General features: G+C 35.8%; 3 protein-coding genes across 4 annotated transcripts in view; all 3 read right to left on the reverse strand.

Annotated features, from left to right (window-relative positions):
• The window catches only part of LOC113043355 (potassium voltage-gated channel subfamily H member 4-like), a 31,332-nt gene extending 20,958 nt beyond the window's left edge, over window positions 1–10,374 (reverse strand). Inside the window, exon 1 of the mRNA XM_026202688.1 lies at window positions 9,584–10,374. Coding sequence (XP_026058473.1) covers window positions 9,584–9,659 — 76 coding nt within the window. The 5' untranslated portion in view covers window positions 9,660–10,374. The remainder of the gene's footprint in view (window positions 1–9,583) is intronic.
• Window positions 10,375–11,939: 1,565 nt separating this feature from the next.
• LOC113043376 (orexin-like) lies at window positions 11,940–12,639 on the reverse strand. Its single transcript, XM_026202713.1, has one exon. The coding sequence runs from the start codon at window positions 12,521–12,523 to the stop codon at window positions 12,104–12,106; it is 420 nt and encodes a 139-aa protein (XP_026058498.1). The 5' UTR covers window positions 12,524–12,639; the 3' UTR covers window positions 11,940–12,103.
• Window positions 12,640–14,493: 1,854 nt separating this feature from the next.
• LOC113043363 (inactive phospholipase C-like protein 2) overlaps window positions 14,494–24,101 on the reverse strand; it is a 52,410-nt gene continuing 42,802 nt past the window's right edge. For both annotated transcript variants that reach the window (XM_026202700.1, XM_026202708.1), the window contains exons 5-6: window positions 20,210–20,319; window positions 14,494–16,096 (exon numbers count right to left, since the gene is read on the reverse strand). In XM_026202700.1, coding sequence (XP_026058485.1) covers window positions 15,902–16,096; window positions 20,210–20,319 — 305 coding nt within the window. In that variant the 3' untranslated portion in view covers window positions 14,494–15,901. The remainder of the gene's footprint in view (window positions 16,097–20,209; window positions 20,320–24,101) is intronic.

Below are 24,101 nucleotides of genomic sequence, written 5' to 3' on the forward strand. Positions count from 1 at the left end.
TTGTTCCTTGCAAGAATCAATAGACAGCACTGGTGCAGAGAAACTATAAATAAAGCTTAAGTTAGACGCATGGCCTCACCATCAACCTCTCTACACAGAACAAGCTTAGTGTGAGTGCTGCATCTGCACCAATGACATAAAGAATGAACAAATAAATGAACGAGAGAATGAGCATATGAAGCAATTGAGCAAATAAACTATTTGAGGGGGATCGGATTTCATGCACTTACTGAACTGATATGCATATACGAGAAAGGCACTTGATATCTGATTGATATCTTTGCTTCATCTGTTGCTAATATTATTTCATTCTTTGATATTATTGATATAAAATGATTCTGTTACAGTTGACATACAAGACTGTACTTCAGATTGCCAGTTCGTCTGGCTGTTTTTAATGTTTATCAGTATCACAGACTGGAGTCTGTCTGTGGTATCAGATAAACTAGAAAGAATGCTGCGTGCTATACTACAGGAGATGCAAAAAAAAAAAAAATAAACAAAAAAAAAAAGACATGAGACATGAAGTCAGCATTATAAAGAACATTGTGGTCTTAAAATCTGCAGAGAAACATTTCAGGCATCAGCTTGTACACAAGACTACAAAATAGTTTAGAATGTGTTTGTAATATAATAATTATGTTAAACAGAACTGTAATTGGGGATAAAGTAATAATAAATAATAATAAAAAAACATGACACATCTATCTTAATTAATTTAAATAAGAATTAATCTAAAATTCATTACAGACACACACACACACACACAAACACATTTTTATTTGCTTGTTTAGTGCTACAGGTTCAGAACCGGCCACACTGAGATCACTGCAGGCGCATGTAAAATATAAATCATTAACACAACAAATTTACTTGTTACTGTATTAATAACTTATTTTATAGAGAGACTAAAATTGGTGTTCAAACCATGTGTATGTGTGTGTGTGTGTGTTTCTTCACACATACAGTCTTTTCCCTATCAATCCATTCAAATGCACACTGTTATTCTCACAGAAGCCAACGGTTATGACAGATTCTGCTTTCCAAGATGGTGAGATGATACTGTGCAACTGACTGTTATGAAAACTATCACTATGTGCTGTGTGGTCAAGTCAAGATGCTTTTGCTATCTTGTTGCTAGGGAAATATATATTTAAAAAAAAAAGAAAAAAAAAGTGTCTACAGTTTATTTTTAATAGAAAATGTGAAAATATGTGGTTCATATATGTGGAAAATGTACACCCAAGTATGTGTATGTTAAAGTATGAGACATTTATTGTACTATATTTATTTTGAAACAGTAAACTTAAGTATTGAAAGTAAAAGTACAAGTCAATTCAAAATAGAAAAGGAGCAAATAAATATTTGTAATTGTTCTATACACAGTTTGAGCAGCAAGATGGTGTTCGGTTTTAACTCTTTCTTCCATTTTGTATATATTTAACTCTTTTTTTCCATTGTATGTATGTATGTGTGTGTGTGTGTGTGTGTGTGTGTATATATATATATATATATATATATATATATATATATATTTATTTATTTATTTATTTATTTATAGATATTCACTGTACTTAGTAATCACAGATTCTAGCCTATGTTTTGGAATATATGGCATATGAATATACAGTATTGTTCAAAATAATAGCAGTACAATGTGACTAACCAGAATAATCAAGGTTTTTAGTATATTTTTTATTGCTACGTGGCAAACAAGTTACCAGTAGGTTCAGTAGATTGTCAGAAAACAAACAAGACCCAGCATTCATGATATGCACGCTCTTAAGGCTGTGCAATTGGGCAATAACTTGAAAGGGGTGTGTTCAAAAAAATAGCAGTGTCTACCTTTGACTGTACAAACTCAAAACTATTTTGTACAAACATTTTTTTTTTCTGGGATTTAGCAATCCTGTGAATCACTAAACTAATATTTAGTTGTATGACCACAGTTTTTTAAAACTGCTTGACATCTGTGTGGCATGGAGTCAACCAACTTGTGGCACCTCTCAGCTGTTATTCCACTCCATGATTCTTTAACAACATTCCACAATTCATTCACATTTCTTGGTTTTGCTTCAGAAACGATATTTTTTGATATCACCCCACAAGTTCTCAATTGGATTAAGGTCTGGAGATTGGGCTGGCCACTCCATAACATTAATTTTGTTGGTTTGGAACCAAGACTTTGCCCGTTTACTAGTGTGTTTTGGGTCATTGTCTTGTTGAAACAACCATTTCAAGGGCATGTCCTCTTCAGCATAGGGCAACATGACCTCTTCAAGTATTTTAACATATGCAAACTGATCCATGATCCCTGGTATGCGATGAATAGGCCCAACACCATAGTAGGAGAAACATGCCCATATCATGATGCTTGCACCTCCATACTTCACTGTCTTCACTGTGTACTGTGGCTTGAATTCAGAGTTTGGGGGTCGTCTCACAAACTGCCTGTGGCCCTTGGACCCAAAAAGAACAATTTTACTCTCATCAGTCCACAAAATGTTCCTCCATTTCTCTTTAGGCCAGTTGATGTGTTCTTTGGCAAATTGTAACCTCTTCTGCACATGCCTTTTTTTTAACAGAGGGACTTTGCGGGGGATTCTTGAAAATAGATTCGCTTCACACAGACGTCTTCTAACTGTCACAGTACTTACAGGTAACTCCAGACTGTCTTTGATCATCCTGGAGGTGATCATTGGCTGAGCCTTTGCCATTCTGGTTATTCTTCTATCCATTTTGATGGTTGTCTTCCGTTTTCTTCCACGTCTCTCTGGTTTTGCTCTCCATTTTAAGGCATTGGAGATCATTTTAGCTGAACAGCCTATCATTTTTTGCACCTCTTTATAGGTTGTCCCCTCTCTAATCAACTTTTTAATCAAAGTACGCTGTTCTTCTGAACAATGTCTTGAACGACCCATTTTCCTCAGCTTTCAAATGCATGTTCAACAAGTGTTGGCTTCATCCTTAAATAGGGGCCACCTGATTCACACCTGTTTCTTCACAAAATTGATGACCTCAGTGATTGAATGCCACACTGCTATTTTTTTGAACACATCCCTTTCAACTAATTCAACTAATTGCCCAATTGCACAGCCTTAAGAGCGTGCATATCATGAATGCTGGGTCTCATTTGTTTTCTGAGAATCTACTGAACCTACTGGTAACTTGTTTGCCACGTAGCAATAAAAAATATACGAAAAACCTTGATTATTCTGGTTAGTCACATTGTACTGCTATTATTTTGAACAATACTGTATGTCATCTGAACAAGTCTGCAACGCTTTGTTCTGACCAACTGAGGAAAAAAGGTGGACTAGTAGCAGGGACAACTTCTTTATGTTCACAGACTTGACGTAATGACATAGCAGCGTGCTCCAATATCCTGTGAAAACCCCTACCACGCAAAAAAAAAAAAAAAACATTATTATAAATTAACCATTGTGAATCTGGCTAAAGTAAGGCGATAATTTCGAACACTGGCTGGTTATGTACTATACTGAATTTTGGATCATTTTTAACCTCAAAAAGTTACGGACTGCAGCTTTAACTAACGAAGTATTATTAGCCTACTAAGTTACATTACACCACAGTAAAGACTGTTTTTTCATAATACATTATGAAACATTTTCACTCTTTTGCTCTTTCTTCCAAAATTACTAACAGTACATTACACAATTATCAGGCAAATAGCAGGATGAGAAAATTTGAATTAAGATGCTAGCGAGGCTTTAAATGACAAGAGAAAGCTGCTAATTATTGCAAACAAAACACTCACACAGATGCTAAAACTGAGGTAACAGCTAGCCAGGATGCAGGATGCTAGTGAACTTACACCAAAACATAACATAACAGTAAGAATTTTTTATTTATTATTATTATTATTATTATTTGGAAAGAAATATACTTCTGCTCAGAAAGGACACAATAAATGCACCAAAAGTGACAGCAAAAACATTTAAACTGTAATAAAAGGTTTCCATTTCAAATAGATGCTATTCTATTCATCAAAAAATCCTGAAAAACTATCACAGCATCCTCAAAAATAATAAGCAGCACAACTGTTTTCAAGATTGATAATAAGAAACGGAATCAATGTTAGAAATGGAATCAATATAAGATAATAAGAAATGGATCATTTGACACTGAAAATTCAGTTACGCATCACAGGAATATATTACATTTTAAAGTATATTTTTAATATACAGCCTTAAATGAGCATAAGAGACTTCTTTCAAAAACATTTCAACATTAAAGTATTTTTTTGAAAATTTTAAACAAATTGTTATGTAAATCACTTTTGCCTTCATGCATACTAGTGAGATTCAAACCATGCTCAAAATTGGAATTTATTTTATTTTTTATTTTGTTTGTCACAATGCATACCAATCATTTACAGACTTCCACACTTGTTCTTCTTTAAGTCTTTTAAGGGCTTTAAGGGCTTAATTCAAAGTCACTTCACAGTATTCAGGCCTAATTAAAAGTCTAAAAACATTTATTTCCTCAAAACCAAAATATTCAGGCCACTGTCCTTTATAATGCAGATTGTTCTGTTCTGCATGATCAATATAACAGTTTTAATGAAGTACAGGCTGTACAACACAACATCGATTCTTTGTCAAACACCTCTCTGTTCCAATAATCTTCTTCTGGGCCCCTATTCACAAAACATCTTGAGGCTAAAAGTAGCTCCTAACTTGCCGATTTAAGAGAAAATCTTAAAAATAGTGTGCATGTCAGTCCTAATTTAGGACTCCTAAAATGTTTGCTCTAAGAGTATTTCACAAAGTGTTTTAGTGCTAAAATTAGCTCCTAAATCTGTGAAACTTTAGGAGTAGTGAGATCCTAAAATAGCTGTTGCCAGCAATCTACCTCGGTATATAAACATTTTAGTAGCATTTTTTCGAATTGGTTTGGTTTGGAGGTTATCCCAACTCCAAATGTTTGAGTTTATCCTTAATATATACATGTAGCTGATTTCGCGTCCAGTTTGGCTTTCTTTTACGTTTGTATGTCTTACTATCTGCCATAATCTGATTATTCTGCTAATTAAAATAATTTCCAATTTTACCCAAATTTTATTAGTTGCTTAAATTCCACATGAAGTGGCAAAATCGTGCAGTCCATGATGGTCCTCAAATATGGCTTATCATCTGAGATATGTATGTAGTACATGGCAGCTCAATCTAATGTTAGCCTGGGAAAAAAAAGTGCATGTTTGTGCGGAGTGTGAAAGCTAAACAGTAGCGCACTTGGGCTACCGCAGGACAGATGGAGGCGCCAGGGTGATCATTTGCTCTAAAAATACTTAGTCTTTTTTGGTCATACAGATAAGAGTAATGCATATTTTGTATCTGTAAAGACTCTAGTGTGCGCTCAGAATAGCAACAAAATGTTGTGCTTTTGTAAAATAATTAAAGCAAACGATGCACTTTCTGCCGTCTCAGACTCTGTGAACTTGAGTGTGTCACTTCGAAACTCTGTGTATGCTTGCCTTATTACAAACATGAAAAATATATCTATAAAGAGTGAAACTCTTAAATGAACCAATTCAAACAGAAAAAAAATAATTCTCACATTATGTAATCCGTATGAAACATGCATACAGGTGCTGCGGAGATGAGTCACTGTCGCAGACATCATCTCTTAAACCCAAAACAGAAAGTATTAGTGTAACAATAAATTAAATGTTAATGCCGTGTACATGCTGTTTTTCCCTAACAAATTCATAATTATAATATTTATGAATTTGTGGCAAGCCTTTTTTGCTTGAGCGCTTATTAGGCTATACAAGTAATTAAAGGCTCATTATTATGATTTATATGGTTTATTAATAAAAGTGTGACTAATAGTCGATTAATGCTTTAAATGAATGACTTATAGTCGACCAGAAAAATATTTAGTCGAGGGCAACCCTAATGCATATGGACTAATTGTTTATGAGGAGCATACTGTACATATAAGAGGCTGACAATTAGCAGAACATATAGCCTACTTATTTAATTAGTGACACTTAGCCTGCATTTTATCATCTTTATTTTAATGTGACAATTAACATTTTTATTTTATAACCTTTATTTGAATATGGCAACATAATATTGTGCTCTACAATATTTATATGAAGAAATCTCTGACAGAGACTATCAGCCAATCACTGTGTGCATAGATAGTAAGCATGCTGACGTCATCCATAGCAACAAGGTCAACCCCGCCCTTACTCTTAGCTTAAGGCTTGAAAGTGAAAGTCATGACATTTGCCAAATATGATAACCCATACTCGGAATTGGTGCTCTGCATTTAACCCATCCAAGCGCACACACACAGCAGTGAGAAGTGAACACACACCAGGAACAGTGAGCAGCTATAGATCCAGCGCCCAGGGAGCAACTGGGGGGTTCAGTGCCTTGCTCAAGGACACTTCAGCCATTGGTATTGAGGAGAGAGCACTGTTCATTAACTAGGCCGGCTCTCTAACCATTAGGCCACAGCTGACTTCTGTATATTCCTTAGTAAAAGTTAGTAACAGTTTTTAAGAAACAACTTTAAGCTAAAAACCTTTACTGCCATTTAGGAGAACTCTTAGTGAGATAAAATGTTTTGTGAATACGGGCCCAGATCTTTAGTCTGCCGCAGCCAATTAAAACTGATTTAATTGATTATGAAGGAGAAGGAAAATACGAGATAGAGAGTGGGGTGGTGATACCGAGGTATACAAATTCCTAACGTCACAGCTCTCACTCATACATGTACATACTGATGCTGCATTTAGACAGCCAGTGTTGCTTAGGACGGGTGTGACACGATAGCAGGAAGTTGTTCTGAAAAGTGAGAGAGCACATGGTCAGCGTCACATTTCATAGTGTGAAAATCTGTCCCCAGGAACAGCAGAGGGAATGATTCATATGATTTAAATGTTTGGCTGTACAGTGAGTTAAGGACATTGCTTTTGTTAAAAGGATCATGCAGAGACGTTTTCCCATACGTTACTTACACAAAAAGCAATGCCTAAGAAGGAGAGGATGAGAGAAAGCAAGGGTTTTTTGCTTCTTTTTAGTTAATATGGCGTGAAAATATTTTGCTTGTTGAGTGGGTGCTGTCATTGGTCATTCTTATTTTAATAGCATCATCATCGAGTGCTGAGAAGGTGAAAGGTTACTTGTGAAATCTCCTGAGAGCTCATTAAGAGACTCCTTACAGTCTAACCAGGAAGTGACTGACACCAGATGCTTCAGTGTATCCAATATTCAGGCGGGGTGAAGATGGCGCAAGGTCTTAGTAGATGTAAATGAGGAAACGGAAGACTGTACCCAGAAACTCATTGATCACAGAGTGAAAAGTCTAGTTAAGGTCCTTTCAGACCAAAACTTGATGTGAAAATATATATATTATATAATATATTTGGGGGGCTGAATTAACTGCAAATTTGCCACACATGTGACAGATAATGATCACAGAATACAGGTGAAGCAAGTTTCACATTTCAGAGTGAATCCAGTTTGAATCCACTTAGTTGTTTGTAGTATAAACAGAAAAAAAAGCTATATGAAACCGTAATCTTGTAAATCCGATTCAAACCACATTTACATGTTTAAAAACTCATGTTTTTCCATTTGAATGGTGAAACTGTTTTACATTTTTATTGTTTTCTTTGCATTGTTGTATTATTTGTATTTTCATTATTGCACTATTTGGATCCCAATATTTAATCTGTAGTGGTGTTCAAATTCACACGCGCTGAACAAACACATCTGATTTCATCCCTTTTCACACTCTTAGTATGCTTTCAAAAGGTGCTAATATATACACTCTCTGTTGAATGGCAAATGCTGGTTAGCTATGTTTTGAAGTGTGGCAGCTGGTTTAACTGGTCCTTAGTTGGTCACAAGCTGATTTAAGCTGGTCCTGAGCTGATCCAGCTCATAACCTGCTTAAACCAGCTCAAACCAATTGCAATGCTTCAAAACATACCTAACTAGCATATGCTGTTTTTTTCAACAGGGCTAAAGATACTAATATGTACCTTTTAGTTGTAAATAAGGTAGGTGTCACTTTTGAAAGGGTACTGCCCCAGTGACAACTTTTTTTCTGAGAGTACAGTCAGTCCTAAAGATTTAATTAGAATAATGCGTCAGATTTGGGTGCAGTGAACAAAAGATAAATTAACATAGATAACTAGATGAGATGAATAAACTCTTGATGAAAGTGATACACTTGTATTGACGGATCAGACTATAACACAATGACTAATACCATTTTGTCTGTCATTTCAGAGCAGATAGGGTAAATTCAAGGTTTAGTCATGCCCACCTTCATGGCTTTAGTGCGCTTTGAGTTCCCTCAACAAACATGATGGCAGGCAGAGAGGGAGTGAAGACCACTTATACAAAATGATCCCATTGTCTATTGCCCTCCATTATTTGTTCGCTGGTGTTTGCGCAGAATTGTAGCGCATAACTCCCACACTGAACACTGAGCAGCATTCTTGCACTGAATAACACTTCAGGGTTTTTTCAAGTAGTTCTGTTTTCAAATGTACAAACACAAACACTCAAATACAAGAGTTCAGCCTAGATTCACGCATACAGCAAAAACCACAACTCCTAAACATTACCAAATACAATTTCTCAAAATGATACAACACATCCCTCATCTGACCTACTGACACTAAAATGAGACATTCAGCCGTCAAAGATTTCAGCATGAATCTGCCTGCTGAATTAACATATATTAAGTAAACATTATAATTATCTTTTGTAATCAAAGCATAATGAGATTCTCTTATTAGCCTAAAATGTTCACTTGATTTGTCACAAAATAATGGACTCCAACAGGACTCTGAACAGAGGTACAAACTGTAAGCAATGAAAATGAAAAAGAGCTTAATGGAGGAAGAAGGAAGACCTTATAGCACAGTAAATAAAATAAAATAAGCAAAATATTCTGTATTTTCCATTCAATTATTCTTATTTTAATCTTTAATCGTGAGGATTTTTAAAATGTATCTTATAAATGAGGTAACATGATCTCATTATTTAAAATAATGAAATGTATATATATATTGCCTGAAAAATGTTTCATGAGCAAATAATCTTACTTTTAGTCTAGCCTTTGAGACTTATATTATGTTAGCAATTCTTCAATATTTCTTGAGAACTTGACCCAGTGTAGTTATTGTTGACTAAAACTAATAAAAAATGGTTTCATTAATTGAAATAAATTGAAATAAAATAAGATATAAATATTAGATGGGATAAAATAACTCTGTAATGTTTCCAAATAACTGAATGAACTAAGTTAAACAAGTACTAAAGTACACCATTATTATTATTATAAAATAAATTAAACTAAAATTGTATAAAAATGACAAAAGCACAAAAAAAAGACTAAAACTTCAACTAAAATTAAACTGATAATGGAAAAATAAAATCTAATTCAAAGTATTATTAAATACTATAGTAAGACTTGAAACTCCTTTGACATTTTCTATATGAGGTGAGGTCAGAAGCTGCATTAGAATGAGTTTCTGAGTCTCTGAAGGTGAACGCTCTGCCAGAGGTTGGAGAAAAACACAATTACTCACGTGTGCCATCAAAGCGCTTGGCGATGGTGTCAAGAAAGGTGTTCTGAGGGGCCAGAAGCCCTTTCATCACTGGCATGATGACTGATCCTCAGACCTCCATCTCATACAGAACAGGGAATAAGAGAAAGAAGAGAGGAGAGGGGCGAGGTGATTTTGGTCCGAAGTTCAAACTGTGTTGGTGGCTGGCTTGTACTAACGGCTGCTTGTTAAGGACCGCATCAGTTCAGCTGAAAGCCTTCTGCAGCAGTTTCACTCCAGTCTTCAATGTCTCTGCATTAAAGAGCATGTTGTGCAGTATTTAGATGCTACACTAAGCTCAGGAAACTGTAGTTTGTTTGGCTGCATCCTTGTTGCCCAGCAGTGTACGTCCAGATGGTTAAGTTTGACTTATTTGTGGTGATATTGTGCTTACTTTCTACAGCCCATGAGTTCGGTACATTTGCTCTGCTCTCTCTCTTCAGTGAAACAGCAGGATTTTCAGTATTTTTCTCCTAAAAGCGGCTCAATATACAAGCTTCATCTCTTTACTTTGTTGGTTGTGTTCTGTCTCCTCAATGCCTCCTCTCAGTCTTTACAAAGCTTGTCCACAGTCCTCCCTTTTTCTTTGAATTCCTGTTCTTTGTCGCTTTTGTAGGTTGTCCGAATACGAGGTCGGATGATTCTTTGCATCCCTCCCTTTCTTTTCATCGGTTGTGTCCTCTCTGAAGCAGGTGCACAATCTCTTCTGCAGCTCTCTTCCACTCACTGCTATCTCTCTACTCTTCTGTCCCTCCCTCTTTCGCTCTCGTTCTCTTTCTCTCTCCCACTCTCTTTCAAAAGGAAGAAGCACAAAGAGTAACAATGGCAAAAAAAATGGCACAAGTAGATCATAGTTTCTCGAAGAATCACAAAAAAATAATAACTAGTTTAATTCATAAATATTATGTAATATGACAGAATAAACCCAAATACAATAGGTTGCACTAAACCAAGTCATTGTTATGCTTAAAAAATATATCTATTTAATAATACTGTAATTATTAAAGTACAATGAATAATGATTACATTTACATTTACAGTAAAGTACCGATTGCTGCTGAGTGGATGCAAATATAGATTTGTCTGCAAGAAGATAATACATCTAAAAGCTTGCATAAAAATCTTTCACATATTACCAAATTAATATGGCACAGGCAGATCTCTCTAGTGACTGAGTGACAGTTATAGAGGCTGTAATGGGAGCAGTACCGAGTCTTAAAACCACAAATAAAGAGACTTTAAGTGCTGAAGTGGGTTTAAAGGGACAGTGACATTACAAGAAACACAAGAATTAGGTGGAGAGAGAGAGATGGTGTGAAAGGGAAAGCAGAACAGCCATCTGTGCTGAGCAGATATTTACATATATTACCAGACAAAAGCAGCATCTCCCTCAACACACACACAGCAATTTCTATAAGGGTGAAATCTGAAAGGATACAGCTCTGGCTCCATCGGGTTACTGGCAAGGCTGCAGGAACGATATGAAAATGCATTGTTTTCACAGGCAGTGGGAGTCGAGGGATTAAAGCATGGGTCTCCTATTTATCTTATCTCCTAAAAATCTGTCAGGTTCCTCCTAAAAAATGTGTCAGTTTTTTAAGACAAGCTGTCACAATGATACTGGGGCAAGTTGTCACACGTGTATAATTCATTGTGTATGAGTTTGTATTCATGATTATTAAATTGGATCAAATGATCAGGAGAGGCCATTAAAAATCACACAGGCCTTCTATTTCATAATTTGTGATATGTTATGGAAGAGCATTGTTTTCCCCTAAGATAATTTCATTTCATGTTACAGTGATTGCAACTGTAAGTTTTTTTCTCAAGCTTTATTCGTGTAGTTTAGCTTTAGTCTCAAGCAATTTTCGTGCGTTTTATTGAAGCTTTGTGAGTTTTCATACATTTCCCAAACCAAAACAACTGTTCTTGAACTTTATTGTTAAGTCAGTGTTGTTTGACAATATTTACATCGTCTGCCACCTGCTGACCAAACCAAAAATCTAACAACCCATCTTGATCCAAAACAAATGGATCTGTCCTAATGACTATTATAAAATGCCCATCATTAACATATATTGTATTTATGTGCGTGTTTTATTAATCAGGGCAGAGACAGGTGATAGTCCTATAGCTCTTCACTTAAAGGATATTGCACCTTGTAAATTCACTCAGGACTTTGAATGTTTTTTATATATATATATATATATATATATATATATATATATATATATATATATATATATATACATTTACGAACATTTACTTATGCCTTAAGACATAAAAAATGAACATTAAATTACTTTTTATTATACGTGACAAATTTAGAGGGGGAAAACGTATGTCTCTTTGGGTATTGGTAATCACAAACCTTTTTTTACTCGAATCAAAAAAGTAATTTAAAAGCCCCATTTAGAATTAGCCTTCTGTGTCAGCCTACAAATAGACGTCTCCAGTGAACAGCTCTTCTGTTTTATTATTTTCATTTTAAAGTGGTAAGTGTCATCGTTTTTCATAAGCGTCCAGGTCTTCTGGTTCCCTGGGCAGCAGATATTTCAGCGGACGCTCCAGTCCGAGTCTCACGGGCGCACTCACCGTGCCTCCCGCGAGCAGGAGCGGCAGGTGCCCGCCGTCCTCGAATCTCTTTCCCATAGTCAGGATTCCCGCCGCTTGATTCCGTGAACCGTGAAGGAGTTGTTGCCGGCGGTCTTGGACGCGTCTCTCGCCCACTCTACGTCTTCCAAGTGTTAAAATCCCGACAGCAGCGTCGTCATTAAAGAGACCGATATGCCTGGCGACGGAAGTGTCGTTTCGGGGTCCCGAGCGGCACAGCATCTCGTATAATTTGCAGGATCTTGAAGTGCTCGAGCAGCAGGTGGCCGCGCTCTCTGCGTCTCGAGCCAGATGCGCGAACAGAGCCATGAAGAGGAGCAGCTGAACTCTCTGGTGAAAAGACAGGATGCGTTCAGTCAATGGGGAATATTAATTAAACAGTTCCGTCGTTTTGGATAAGAACACCGCAATACGAGTTTTTACAACTTTTTATAACATGAGCCTCAGAAGACACGAACATAGAGCTCCTTCACCACACACACAGACACACACACACACACACACACACACACGCACACGCACACACACACACACACACACACACACACACACACACAGGTTCTTATCAAACTATTCAATTAATTTTGATTGCTTGTGTTTTATCTTATTATTTTTATGATTGAAAACTATTGTTTTAGAATTTCCAGCACATTAAAATAGGTTTATTCTAAAGAGGCTAATGAAACTCATTTGTTTGTTTGTTAGTGTTCATTTGTTTGGTTGAATTAAAAATTATATATATTTTTTTTCTTTTAAAATTTGTATTTTCCATTACCTGGAAGGCACAAATAGAAAAGGTCAAAGATAATTAAATACAGTTAAATTATAGTAGCCTATATCTAATAAAAATCTAATTATTCCAAGAATTCTGAGTTCTAATTTCTATGAGTGGACAGATGTCAATACCAACACTAACCTCTTCTTTTGGAAAGTTGACTGATTGCCTTACTCTTTATCAGTTCAGCTTAGCAGCTGCAGCTTATGTAAATGGTTCCAATGAAGCTTTATAACCAGCATGAATGTCATTGCAAATTAAACTCTATTGTCCCCAGATGGAACCATTCCAATTTTAACCTTCAGTTTAAACCGAGAAAATGATTTCTGAACAGTCTCTAGTCTTACCTTGGCTGTGCAGTCCATGAGTCTGGTCTTGTTGTAGACAAATGTCATGTATCTGATGGACTTCAAATATGATGGTCTTTTCACTCTGATACGGGACAAGTGTATTTATACAGATGTACCTCCCGCCCCTTCATCCTCCGAAGTTAATTATAGGCATAAATTAGACTGACAAAGAAATCCAGCTGACATGACCCCCTTTATTTCTTCAATGTCATGTTTCTCATTTGACGCTGGGTTATGATACAATAAAGAACTGTTAGGATTGTTAGCATCTTTGTCATTAGTGTGTGCCTGTTATCCAAGTAATTGTACAGAGAGCTCTTTAAGACTATTGTGGAGGGGCAGACAAGCTTCGTTAGCGAATGGCAACAGAATGAGTGTGTGATGAGGCCTGGACTTAATAAGCTGCAAATGTAGAGGAACCTGATATAGTGGAAAATGCTGAATGGAACAAAAGAGCAACAGCGCCACGGCATCATTAACAAATAAAGCAGCAGATTATATGAATGACAGGATGCCTTTGTGTGAAGCAGGTCAGAGAGCAGTCGGAAGTTAATGACCACATCCACAGGTAGATGGAGCGTCCCGACTCACCACAGAGAAAGATCAGTATATTTATGTGATGTGTGATGGATTGCATGAGTAATAGCATTCACATTATATATAAATAGAGGTTTTTGGATGTGGGCAAGTCATATAGGACACTGCAGAGGATTCTAGAGATGGCTAATCATGAAGAAATGTAGAGAGAAATGTAAGACATGAAGGAATTCAAAAATGATGTGACACATATCATCTTGGTTGTAAATGACTGTATATGAATGTTTATAATGGTCTGTAACAATGCCATGTGACTTTGGATACATTAGTTGTGTTCCCGTAGCTTAATATAACAATGCCAAAGTCTTGTGTTCGATTGCCAGAGGACACACACTGACAATGTATTTCATGCACAACGAGTTTAAAACTTGTACGATCTTCTGTCATGTACTCTACGTTTGAAAAGCTTTTATTCAGCAATGATGCATTAAAGTGATCAAATAATGTTACAGAAGATTTCTGTCCAATAACATTGACTTTAACATTGATAACAATAAGAATTAAGTTGTAATAATATTTCACAATATAACTGTATTTTTGATCAAATAAATGCACCCTTGTTGAGCATAAGATTTATTTCAGAAGCAATAAAAAATGTTATCAACAACATTTTTGAACAGTAGTTTAGGTCCTCTGATTTTTGGGAAAATGTAATACAACATAAGTAGAAACAAATGACCTGGAGACGTTTCTGATGTCATTCAGCTCTTTATATAACATCATGTGGGCTTTATAAATGATGCACATCATCTCACTCAGATGTTATTTGACATTAATGTGACGGTAAACACCCAAATTCTTTGACCCAAACTATATTTCCAACTTTGGTACCTTTGTCTCCCAACCGTTCACATTTTCTGTTCCTGTGAAGTTTCCACTGAAGAAAACTGGTACAGAATGACACCCGTTTACATAAATATAAAATAACCTTCATTATAATCAACAACACCTACCCACAATATTAACAGCAGTAATAACAATATTCATGAATGGGGTGTGATGTGTATCTTTATGGGATGGTCAAGTGTCCTTTGTCTTAAAACTATTAATTCTTCATTTATTGAAATATTTATTTGCTTGTCTTATTCTCAGTGGTGCTTTTCTGGACGACTGAGATCCGTATTTTCCCAGAGTTTCTAATCTTCCCCGGTAGAGTCTATCTCAACGGGATGTTTCCAGTTTCCAGTTTAGAAACAATGTACACACTTTTCCTTATGCATCACACACATGATCCCTTGAGAAAGGCCCTTTTAGGACCAAGGTGTATTGAGCTGACAGTTTTTCTATTAGTCAGTTCTAAATTTCACACAAATGTGTGGAGGAGCCAGCAGGGGGAGTGAGAGACTCTTTAGTTCTAAACTGGTGTAAAATGAGGAGGCCTTAGCCTGTGTAAGTGGTCTGCGTTTTATTTTCTGTCTTGTTCTATTTCCTGAAGCTCTCTTTGTTTGCTCAAAATGCTTTACATCTCTATCAGCAAGCAGTTTTGTACTTTTCGAAAAATTCGGTTCCATCTGGAGTCTGGCGCCCCATTGGCTTTGACTGCACGGACAAAACCATGAGAACATTAATATTTCAAAATACATTCTTTTGTGTTCAATGGAAGAAAGTCATACAGGTTTGGAACGACTTTAAGTTGAACAAACGATGACAAAATGTTCATTTTCATTGAATAAATGACTCCAGGGGTTTTGACTGGAGTCGTGGCTAGAGTAAGTGATCACAGCTTATTTTCAACAGCAGTTGTGTTCACAGAAGTGTAGGTCACTATAATCCTTTAAAACATGACTCCACGCTGGGGATACTAATGTAAGACCTGAGCCCAGCAGGCATGGAGGAGCTGGGAAGAGATTAAAGCACATTGATCAAAACTGTCTTGTGTGTCCTTCACTGATTCAACCCACCTGACTCCCTTTCCCTGGTCTCCCTTCCTCACAAAATGGATAAACTAAAAAAACCTTGTCTCTCTCAGTGCAGGGTGGTGTTGTCTGGCTCAGTCTCGTGGATGGTGTGCAGGGGCCGTGCGTGGGGGGGCAGTAGAGGAGAGGCAGGGGATGTGGAGGCTCCGCTCTTGGCCAAGCCACACGAGTGAGCAGCACAATGAATCTGTCGCAAAGTGTCCACCGCTTCTCCTTTAGCATGCTTCAGCAAGTCTGCCTGGCCCTAAGAGACACAGGAAAAAAAGAGAAGTTTACGTCTTGACAGTAAACACAGTCTAAGTTGTGAACTTCTGAGGTTTCACAACGAAAATGTGTAAGAAGGAGGTGCTAAGATTCATTCCAAATCAGATATCGTCAAACATATGGAAACCAAGTTGTTGTTGTTTTTTTTTTAGATCATAAATTGATACATTGATTCAAAATGCTAAGTCAGAAATTATAACTGTGATCTTGACATCTGCTGTTGTTTTTTCTCAAATCTTAAGGAAAGCACATAGAAAAAAATTAAATAGAAATAAATAAATATTTGTAATTTGTAAATATAAATTTATCTATTTTAATGTTTTTTTTATTATAATAATATATATGTGTGTATCAAAATTATGTGAGTACACACACACACACACACACACACACACAGATAGATAGATCAATAATTACTTATTAATATAATTAAAACTAAGATTAAAACTAACATTTGTTAACAAATATATAGATAAAAATGCCTCCATACTGCATTAATGTTCTTTCTCATTGCTAGATGCTACATGAAAACACTGAGAATAAATCATGAATGCTACTTAAATGCAATGAATGGATGGATCCTGCAGGGTTCAGTCTAACACAAGGTGACTGAGCACATTGAGCCGCTGGCACTGCGCACACACACACAGCACCACCAGAATCCTCCCAATACCCTCCATAAATCAACCTCTCCTTCCTCTCTTTCTGGGAAAAACCCAGAGGGGACCGGATGAAGGGGACAGAGGCAGTGTGAGAGGATGGGACAGGGAAGGGAGGAGGAGGAGGAGGATCAGGACAGTGTGTCTCCTCTCCCTGTGTAAATGTCCTTTAATACCACGTGCCAGGGAATTTATAAGCTTTTATGTACACATTGTATTCATGTGTGTGAAAAGACATTTTGAAGGGACATAATAAATAAATGCTAATATACAAGGACATATTATCAAACCACGCACACCTTCACCTGCAAAACATGCATAACCACACATAAATTTGCTTTATATCTTTCTCACAAGGACACCGTTCTCCCGAGCCTTGCTATAAATCTAAAGCCTTGGACAAACCTAGCATTTTCCCTTGTCGAATCACAGGAACTGGAATTTTTAGATATGATCAGCCGAGGCTTATTTGCTCAAATCTACATGTAACTGAACTAATTTCTCAAAAATGTGTTATAATTTGGGATTCAACCACGAACCAGCCAATCTCCCGAGCGCTTTCAAGGGAACCGCATCATGAGCGTTCCTAACGGAGGATCAGAGTAAAAAAGATTTAACTTTACTCATAGTGATGACAGCTCCCTAGAAGAGCACTGCAACATCAGCTGCACTGCGTTTTTACTCTTTCAGACTGCAGCGGCGCTCTGAATGAGTCCAGATCCAGCACTGATCCTCGGAGGACACCTGCACTGGTGTCCAGAGCTGAAGAGGATCCTTGACCCGGATAGAGCAGTCTTTTGCCATAAATAAGTGATATATTTTAAAACGGATGAATTATGTATATGGGCGTGACGCATATAGACTCTTAGGCTGTGCGGGAGAAGAGAGGCTAAGAGCACTGCAGAGAGACAAGGTGCTACATACTTTATAAAGCCTGGATGAAACATTCGGGAGACGCTTTGATGTCACTTCCTGGCATCAGGACTCATTTAACTCATCCCAGTGTTTCGCAGAATAAAATTAAGCATGAAATGAAGTGGTTTATCAGCATAATGAAGCACACGATATTTCAAATGAATGATTTGTTTTGGGGGTCCGTGTAAAAATTGAGAGAAAAACAAATGTAAAAATATAGACTTAATTTCTTTATAGATACTAAAGTTAAAGTGTTAACTTAAATATTTACTTACTATATAAATTATATACATTAAATATATATATATATATATATATATATATATATATATATATATAACATTTATTTAATGTAATCATTTTGAAAAAACTGCTTTGGAAAACCATTGTGAAAAGTGTTTTATAAATAAACTTATAAATGCATATTATACATATAGAATTAAAAGAGTACTGTGGGAACAAATATATGCTGTTAATGTTACACAGTTATTAATAACTAATGTTTTCAAGAAGATTTTTTTAATTGCTTTTTTAATAGCTTTAATACGGTGACAATGTAATTTTTTTAATATCACATTTTAAATATCATACAATATTCTTAACAGTATTAATGCTTTTATTCATGAAAAAAATTACATGGTCTTTAAATTTGAGATAACAAAATCAGACAGGATAAAGATTTCCACACCTAATTAACTTTAATTGTTTCTAATCAATACATTTGAAAAACCCTTAGCTATTGGTGTGAAACTCATGTATTTCAACAGAAATAAATAAATCAGTATATGCATACAAACACACACGAACAGTAAGTTTTGTGTCAAATACTAACAGCTCAATCCCTTTTAGGCCTCGTTGGTGTTTAAGTCTAAAGTCATCTAATTCAATTAAAGACTTAAGACAACAATCCGCTCCACCTGTGCTGCACACAAACCTATTTAAAAAATAAAACTCTACTTATTCTAAATACATAAAACATCCATTAAATATACTACCAAAATATTGTAAACCTTAGATAGTTCAACAAGAGTGAACTATCACAATGACAACTACATCTACATCTAGACCAAACACACATCCATGCGGTTGTTCCGCAATTTGACACTTTTATTAACACTAACGCACATTAAAGATGACAGCGTTTTATCTTTGTTCCCATTGTGTGCTGTTTATCTGTTTACACAAGTATGGACACAATAATCTGGTAGAAAACATGGCACTTTAGTGAAGCTTATCTTATCATGAACACAATAAATATATAAACACTTTATCTCCAGAGTGATAAAGAGAGAGCAGGAGTGATTAAACAGAGAGAGAGAGAGAGAGAGAGCTGGAAAGAAGGGGGTGTTGGTGGGATGGGTACTGGTAAGACTGGAAAGACCCTTGAGCATCATTTCAGGTTAATTGTCTTGTCTTTCTTCCATGTGCTACATGTGGAAGCTGACTGCTGTTTAGAGATGCACTGTATATGGCAAATATAAATGACCATCATCTAACAAATCCGTAACTTAAGTCTTCAGTGTCATATGATCCTTCAGAAATCATTCTAATCTACTGATTTCAAGAAACATTTCATATTATTATCATATTATTATATTTTAAAAACAGTTGTGCTACTAAGAAGTCATGTTTTTTTTTTCATTACTAGAACGTTAAAAAGAACAATATATATTTGAAAATGTTAATGTTCTGTAACATAATAAATGCCTCTAATATCACTTTAAGATCAATTTAGTACATACTTGCTGAATAAATAAATAAAATCTTACTGATCCCAACTGTTTGAATGTTGTATATTTGTTTTATATATAAACGTGTATATAAAAACATAAAATTTATTTTATATAAATACAAATAAAACAACTAACATTTAAAAATCCACCATTTATTACTCATCAACCATAACAATAAATAAATGTGTAGATCTTGTACTTTTACAGGAATATTTAATGTGCAATGTCCCTGTCAACAAATTCTTTTTTTTTTAAATACATAAATTAGGTTATTAATACCTGAAATCTACAAAAAGCTGCATCGTAGACAATCCTAGTACAAAATCAGATCAATAAAAAGTACAGACAATATGGAGATCATATACTAACGTCAATACTATGTTGGGTTATACATTTGTATTAATAATAATAATAATAACTATTGATATGATTACACTTCAGACTTTTTATTCTCATGTCTTTCATAATAATGCACACGTATAATTTTATAAATTAGGGTGTTCTGTACAGCTCCATAGTGCAAGTTTAAGGATCACGTAGTTTTAACTTCAGCTACTGTAAGGTACACAACGATAAAAAGCTAAAAGCTATTTCATTGTGGCCTAGACTAGCATGAAATCTGATTGGTTGTGGTTGAGCTGCAAGCCAGGAAACACTTGGAGTAGCTGCACTGAATGCTAAACTATTAGCAACCCTGTAAAGATGATCCCTATATAATATAGAAGTATTGTGCTAAATAGTGTAAAGAGGAAATAACATAATAGAACATAAAGAAAAGAAACAAACCTTCAGCACAGTGATGTTCCAAGCGTAACTCTCCATGGCCTTCTGTAACTTCCTCCCTTTCAGTCCTTCTCTCGCCCCGATCCGATGCAGATCCTCATGAAAGTCCAATCCTGAAAAGTCCAATAAAGCAACATCTGTCAGCATTCTTAGACAGCATACGGTGGAGCTCAAAAATATGTTCTGTAAAACATATGGACAAAGATATCACGGAGTAATATGGGCGTATTGTTATTGTTAGAAGCTGTTTGTAGAGTAATATGGGCACACGGCGACAAATAGAGGGATGGACAGATGGATGTAGTAAAATGAAAATAAAAAGTAACTGCTTCAAATAACAGAGTTGATGAAAGGCCAACTGTATGATTCAGAAACGTTTGTTAACAGCATCTCAGTGTCGGTGAGCCAATCTGATGGCAGATAAGTAAGTGCTGTTTTTGTTGACAACAATTGGTGGCACAAATGTTTGTTTTTTTCCTCATGTAGAACAGTTTATATCTGACTACACTCTAGCAAAAAGATGTTTTCTACCTAGTAAACAAAAGTATATTTTGCACCAATAGCCATCAAAATGAAAAAGTGTTGTGGCAGCACCAGGTACTTTGCATTGGGGGTTTCTGCCACAAATATCTTTCAGGTTAAAGAGAGAAAAGCAATGTGTAAGACGGAAGTCAACTGCTCCTTAATATTTTTCCATATAATTCCATGTCTTGCAATTTGTGACTTTATATCTCAAACTTTGACTATTTTTTATTTTTATGATCAATTATCTCTCTTTTTCTGTGAGGTTGAAACAGTTATTGATAAATATGACATTCAAAGGTTAAAAGAAGCAGCAGCAAAGTATGTTTCACACTTCCTGTTTTTACATTTACTCTGGTTTTCACTCTCTCATGGATAAAAACACCCACAAACCTGCCGAACACAGTTGTGACATCCTGAATGAAACGCTAGATATGATGTAGGCTCTCAGCTGGTGCGACTAGTGCACATGTGGAAGAGAAACATCTTTGTGTGTATTTGTGCAAGTTCAGCTGCACCCTATCTAGGCATTATAGCCTGAAAGTGTCAAAGTGCGCCCTAACACCTGCCCACTGTCCACTTCACTCAGATAGGATTCGGTCCAAGAACAGCTCCTCTTGTCTCCACTTCCAAAGCGGATTTTATGCCAAGACACATTGCTACTGCAAGACTAGCTAGTCATAAATACTCTTTTTTAAGTAAAATCGGCTTCATATGTTTTACACGGGCCTCACTAGAGCACAGCTGTAAACGAGTACAGACATGCACGCTCTAGTTTATTTGCTTACTATGTCGGTATTCTGACCACATTGTCTAAATGAGCTCACCTGGAGCTCCAGGTTTTCAAGGGCACAGTGCGAGGAAGGAAAAGGAAGGACTAATAGGGCTTCAAATGACAACCATAATTTCCACACAATGTACCTCTCCGAGCTGTCTGTGAGTTAGAGGAAGGCTGCAAGTGTTTGTGTCTGTGAGCCTTTGAGGTTTGATACAGATGAGAGTGTTTAATGACAGACAAAGAGACCTGGTAAAACTATAGTAAATGCAAATAGAAGAGAAAATATGATTCTAAATTATTGGGATCATCGTTTTTATTGTTAAAGTACAAAGTTTTAAGTTTAAAATATCCATTATTTTCTACCCTTCTGAAGCCAGGATTTGAGATCTGGAGAACTGTGAAGTCGTGATCCTCCATGATTCGCCCCTCGACACGCACCTTAACATGTGTCATTGTCATATATAATCAAGAAGGTGACACAGTTTCACCATTCAACAGACTTCTTGCTTCATACTGTCTACACTGTGTTAGATATGATGAAACTATTCCTGAGACAGCAGAAATTGTGTAACGCTACAGGAGTAGTTTAGTTAGTTAGTATTCACCTTTAGTATTCACAGTTCATTCATCTTGGTGGATGTTACAGGAAAATGCTGTTAAAGTTTTTAAGTTTTTAATTTATTTAAAATTTAAATAAAGCTCATTTCATATGCAAAGATGTGAGCCAATCATAGCAGTGTCTGTTTACACTGAAGTCTCAGAGCAGACACACCTCTTTCAATGGAGCATTCAAATCAGAGGGGAATTTACATCTAAATGAAGACCATTTTTGAAAAAAAATAAATAAATAAATAAGATTATAAATACACTTCAGGAAATATTATAAAATAATAATTAACATAATGCATTTCATGCCCCTTTAACTAAAACCTAAACTATTAAAATTACTAATTGAAATAAAGCTGAAATAAAATATTAATATTACATTTAAATTTAAAGTAAATGAAAATAAAAAAATTTGCCTTGGCAACTAAATGAATAATAAAAAAAAAAGAGTAGGTTGAACAACTACAGTAAAATTACAAAAACTAGAATTGAAATAGAAAATGTAAAAATTTAAAGTGAAGTTTTAAATTAATTTTATTTTTACCATTTTTAAACAAACAAAACAAAAAAAATATATACAAAAGCACCCAAGAAAATTATTTAAAAATTAAAATTAAAAATTAAAATGGAAACAAATATAAAAAAGTAATCTAATTCAAAATGTGTATACATACTATTATCGTCTATTAATATGACAAAAAAACACTGGTTGAGATATAAAAAGGCAATATACAATATTTTCTGCCAAAACAGAACAATTTTGATTTTGAATGACACTTCTGTTCACAAAAATGATTCTAAATGATAAAAGGTAAATGATTCTATTCAGTTTATGTAATGTTACAGTACGCTAGGCCTAAGCAGATCATGGTAACATCAATACAGTTTTTAAAATAAACAATTCTGTCTTTAAACTATTTAATGACATTCAAAAAAGGCACATTATTCTTTTAGTCTGACTGAAATTGAAATACATTTAAGCATCCAGGGAGGTAAAGAGTATATTTCTGTCCCTATGCAACCCTGGGACAAGTGAGCATGAACAGACAGTTATACTCGTCCCTCCTTCTGTCCCTCAGTCCTCTCCATCATAATTACTTAACTCACATTTAATTAGCAAAGTCTGACCGAAGTGTTTATTAGAATGGAGAGGTGCAGGACAAGGCTATCAGCGCCGTGCACAGCTCTCCATCTCTGTCAAACAGCTGCCCACCCTCCCCTCACGCTGCTAATTAAGCTTCAGATCGGCAGCTGTGACACTCAGCCGGACACGTCCAGATCCGTGCGGCAGGATGTGAGAGACTGCCAGTGCTGTAGAAACGTGTTTATTTTTGAGTCCAAACCAGTAAGAGCAGAGAAGGTCATTAGCAAATGCACGATTCAACCGCTCCACTGGTGCGAGATAGATGGAGGGAGGTGGAAGAACATGAGATGAGAAAGAGTGGGCGTGGAGACGGCGCTAGAGCACGCCAACCTTGTTTATTCACTGATGCTCTATTGCTCTCTAAAGCAGATTTCTCCATTAACATGGTGACACACGGCCAACCAGGGGTTCTGAGGAAATGTTATAAAATGAATTGTTCCAAATTTAGATTCTGATTGTATGAGCTGCATTCGAAGCTGCTGGAAAATGACTATAAACACACATCCGTATCAATGCACACATTCTGAATTAATGCACAATGATTTTTGTTTGCTTCAGATATTTATCAGTAATAATTACAGACTAATTTGTGTCATGCTATCCCTAAGGCCGCAGTCGCACAAGACAGAGCACTCGACTGACTTCCATTCATAAGTCAAGCTCATGTAAAGTAGTTTCACGTTTCACCATTGGCGCTGTAAAATCACTGCAATGCATGATACTCATCGCATATCCTTTAAGTAATTTATGATAATCATTTAATAATAAGTTTGGCTTTTTAAAGAAACATTGTTAAATTAAAAGGTTTTCTCTCTCTCTTGCTCAAACCTTAGCTTTGTCTATGT

Source organism: Carassius auratus, chromosome 3, assembly GCF_003368295.1.
Source record: "Carassius auratus strain Wakin chromosome 3, ASM336829v1, whole genome shotgun sequence".
Classification (NCBI taxonomy): domain Eukaryota; kingdom Metazoa; phylum Chordata; class Actinopteri; order Cypriniformes; family Cyprinidae; genus Carassius; species Carassius auratus.

Excerpts from the sequence above, each read along its gene's own strand:
- LOC113043376 (XM_026202713.1), bottom strand. The coding sequence starts at position 12,523 with ATGGCTCTGTTCGCGCATCTGGCTCGAGACGCAGAGAGCGCGGCCACC.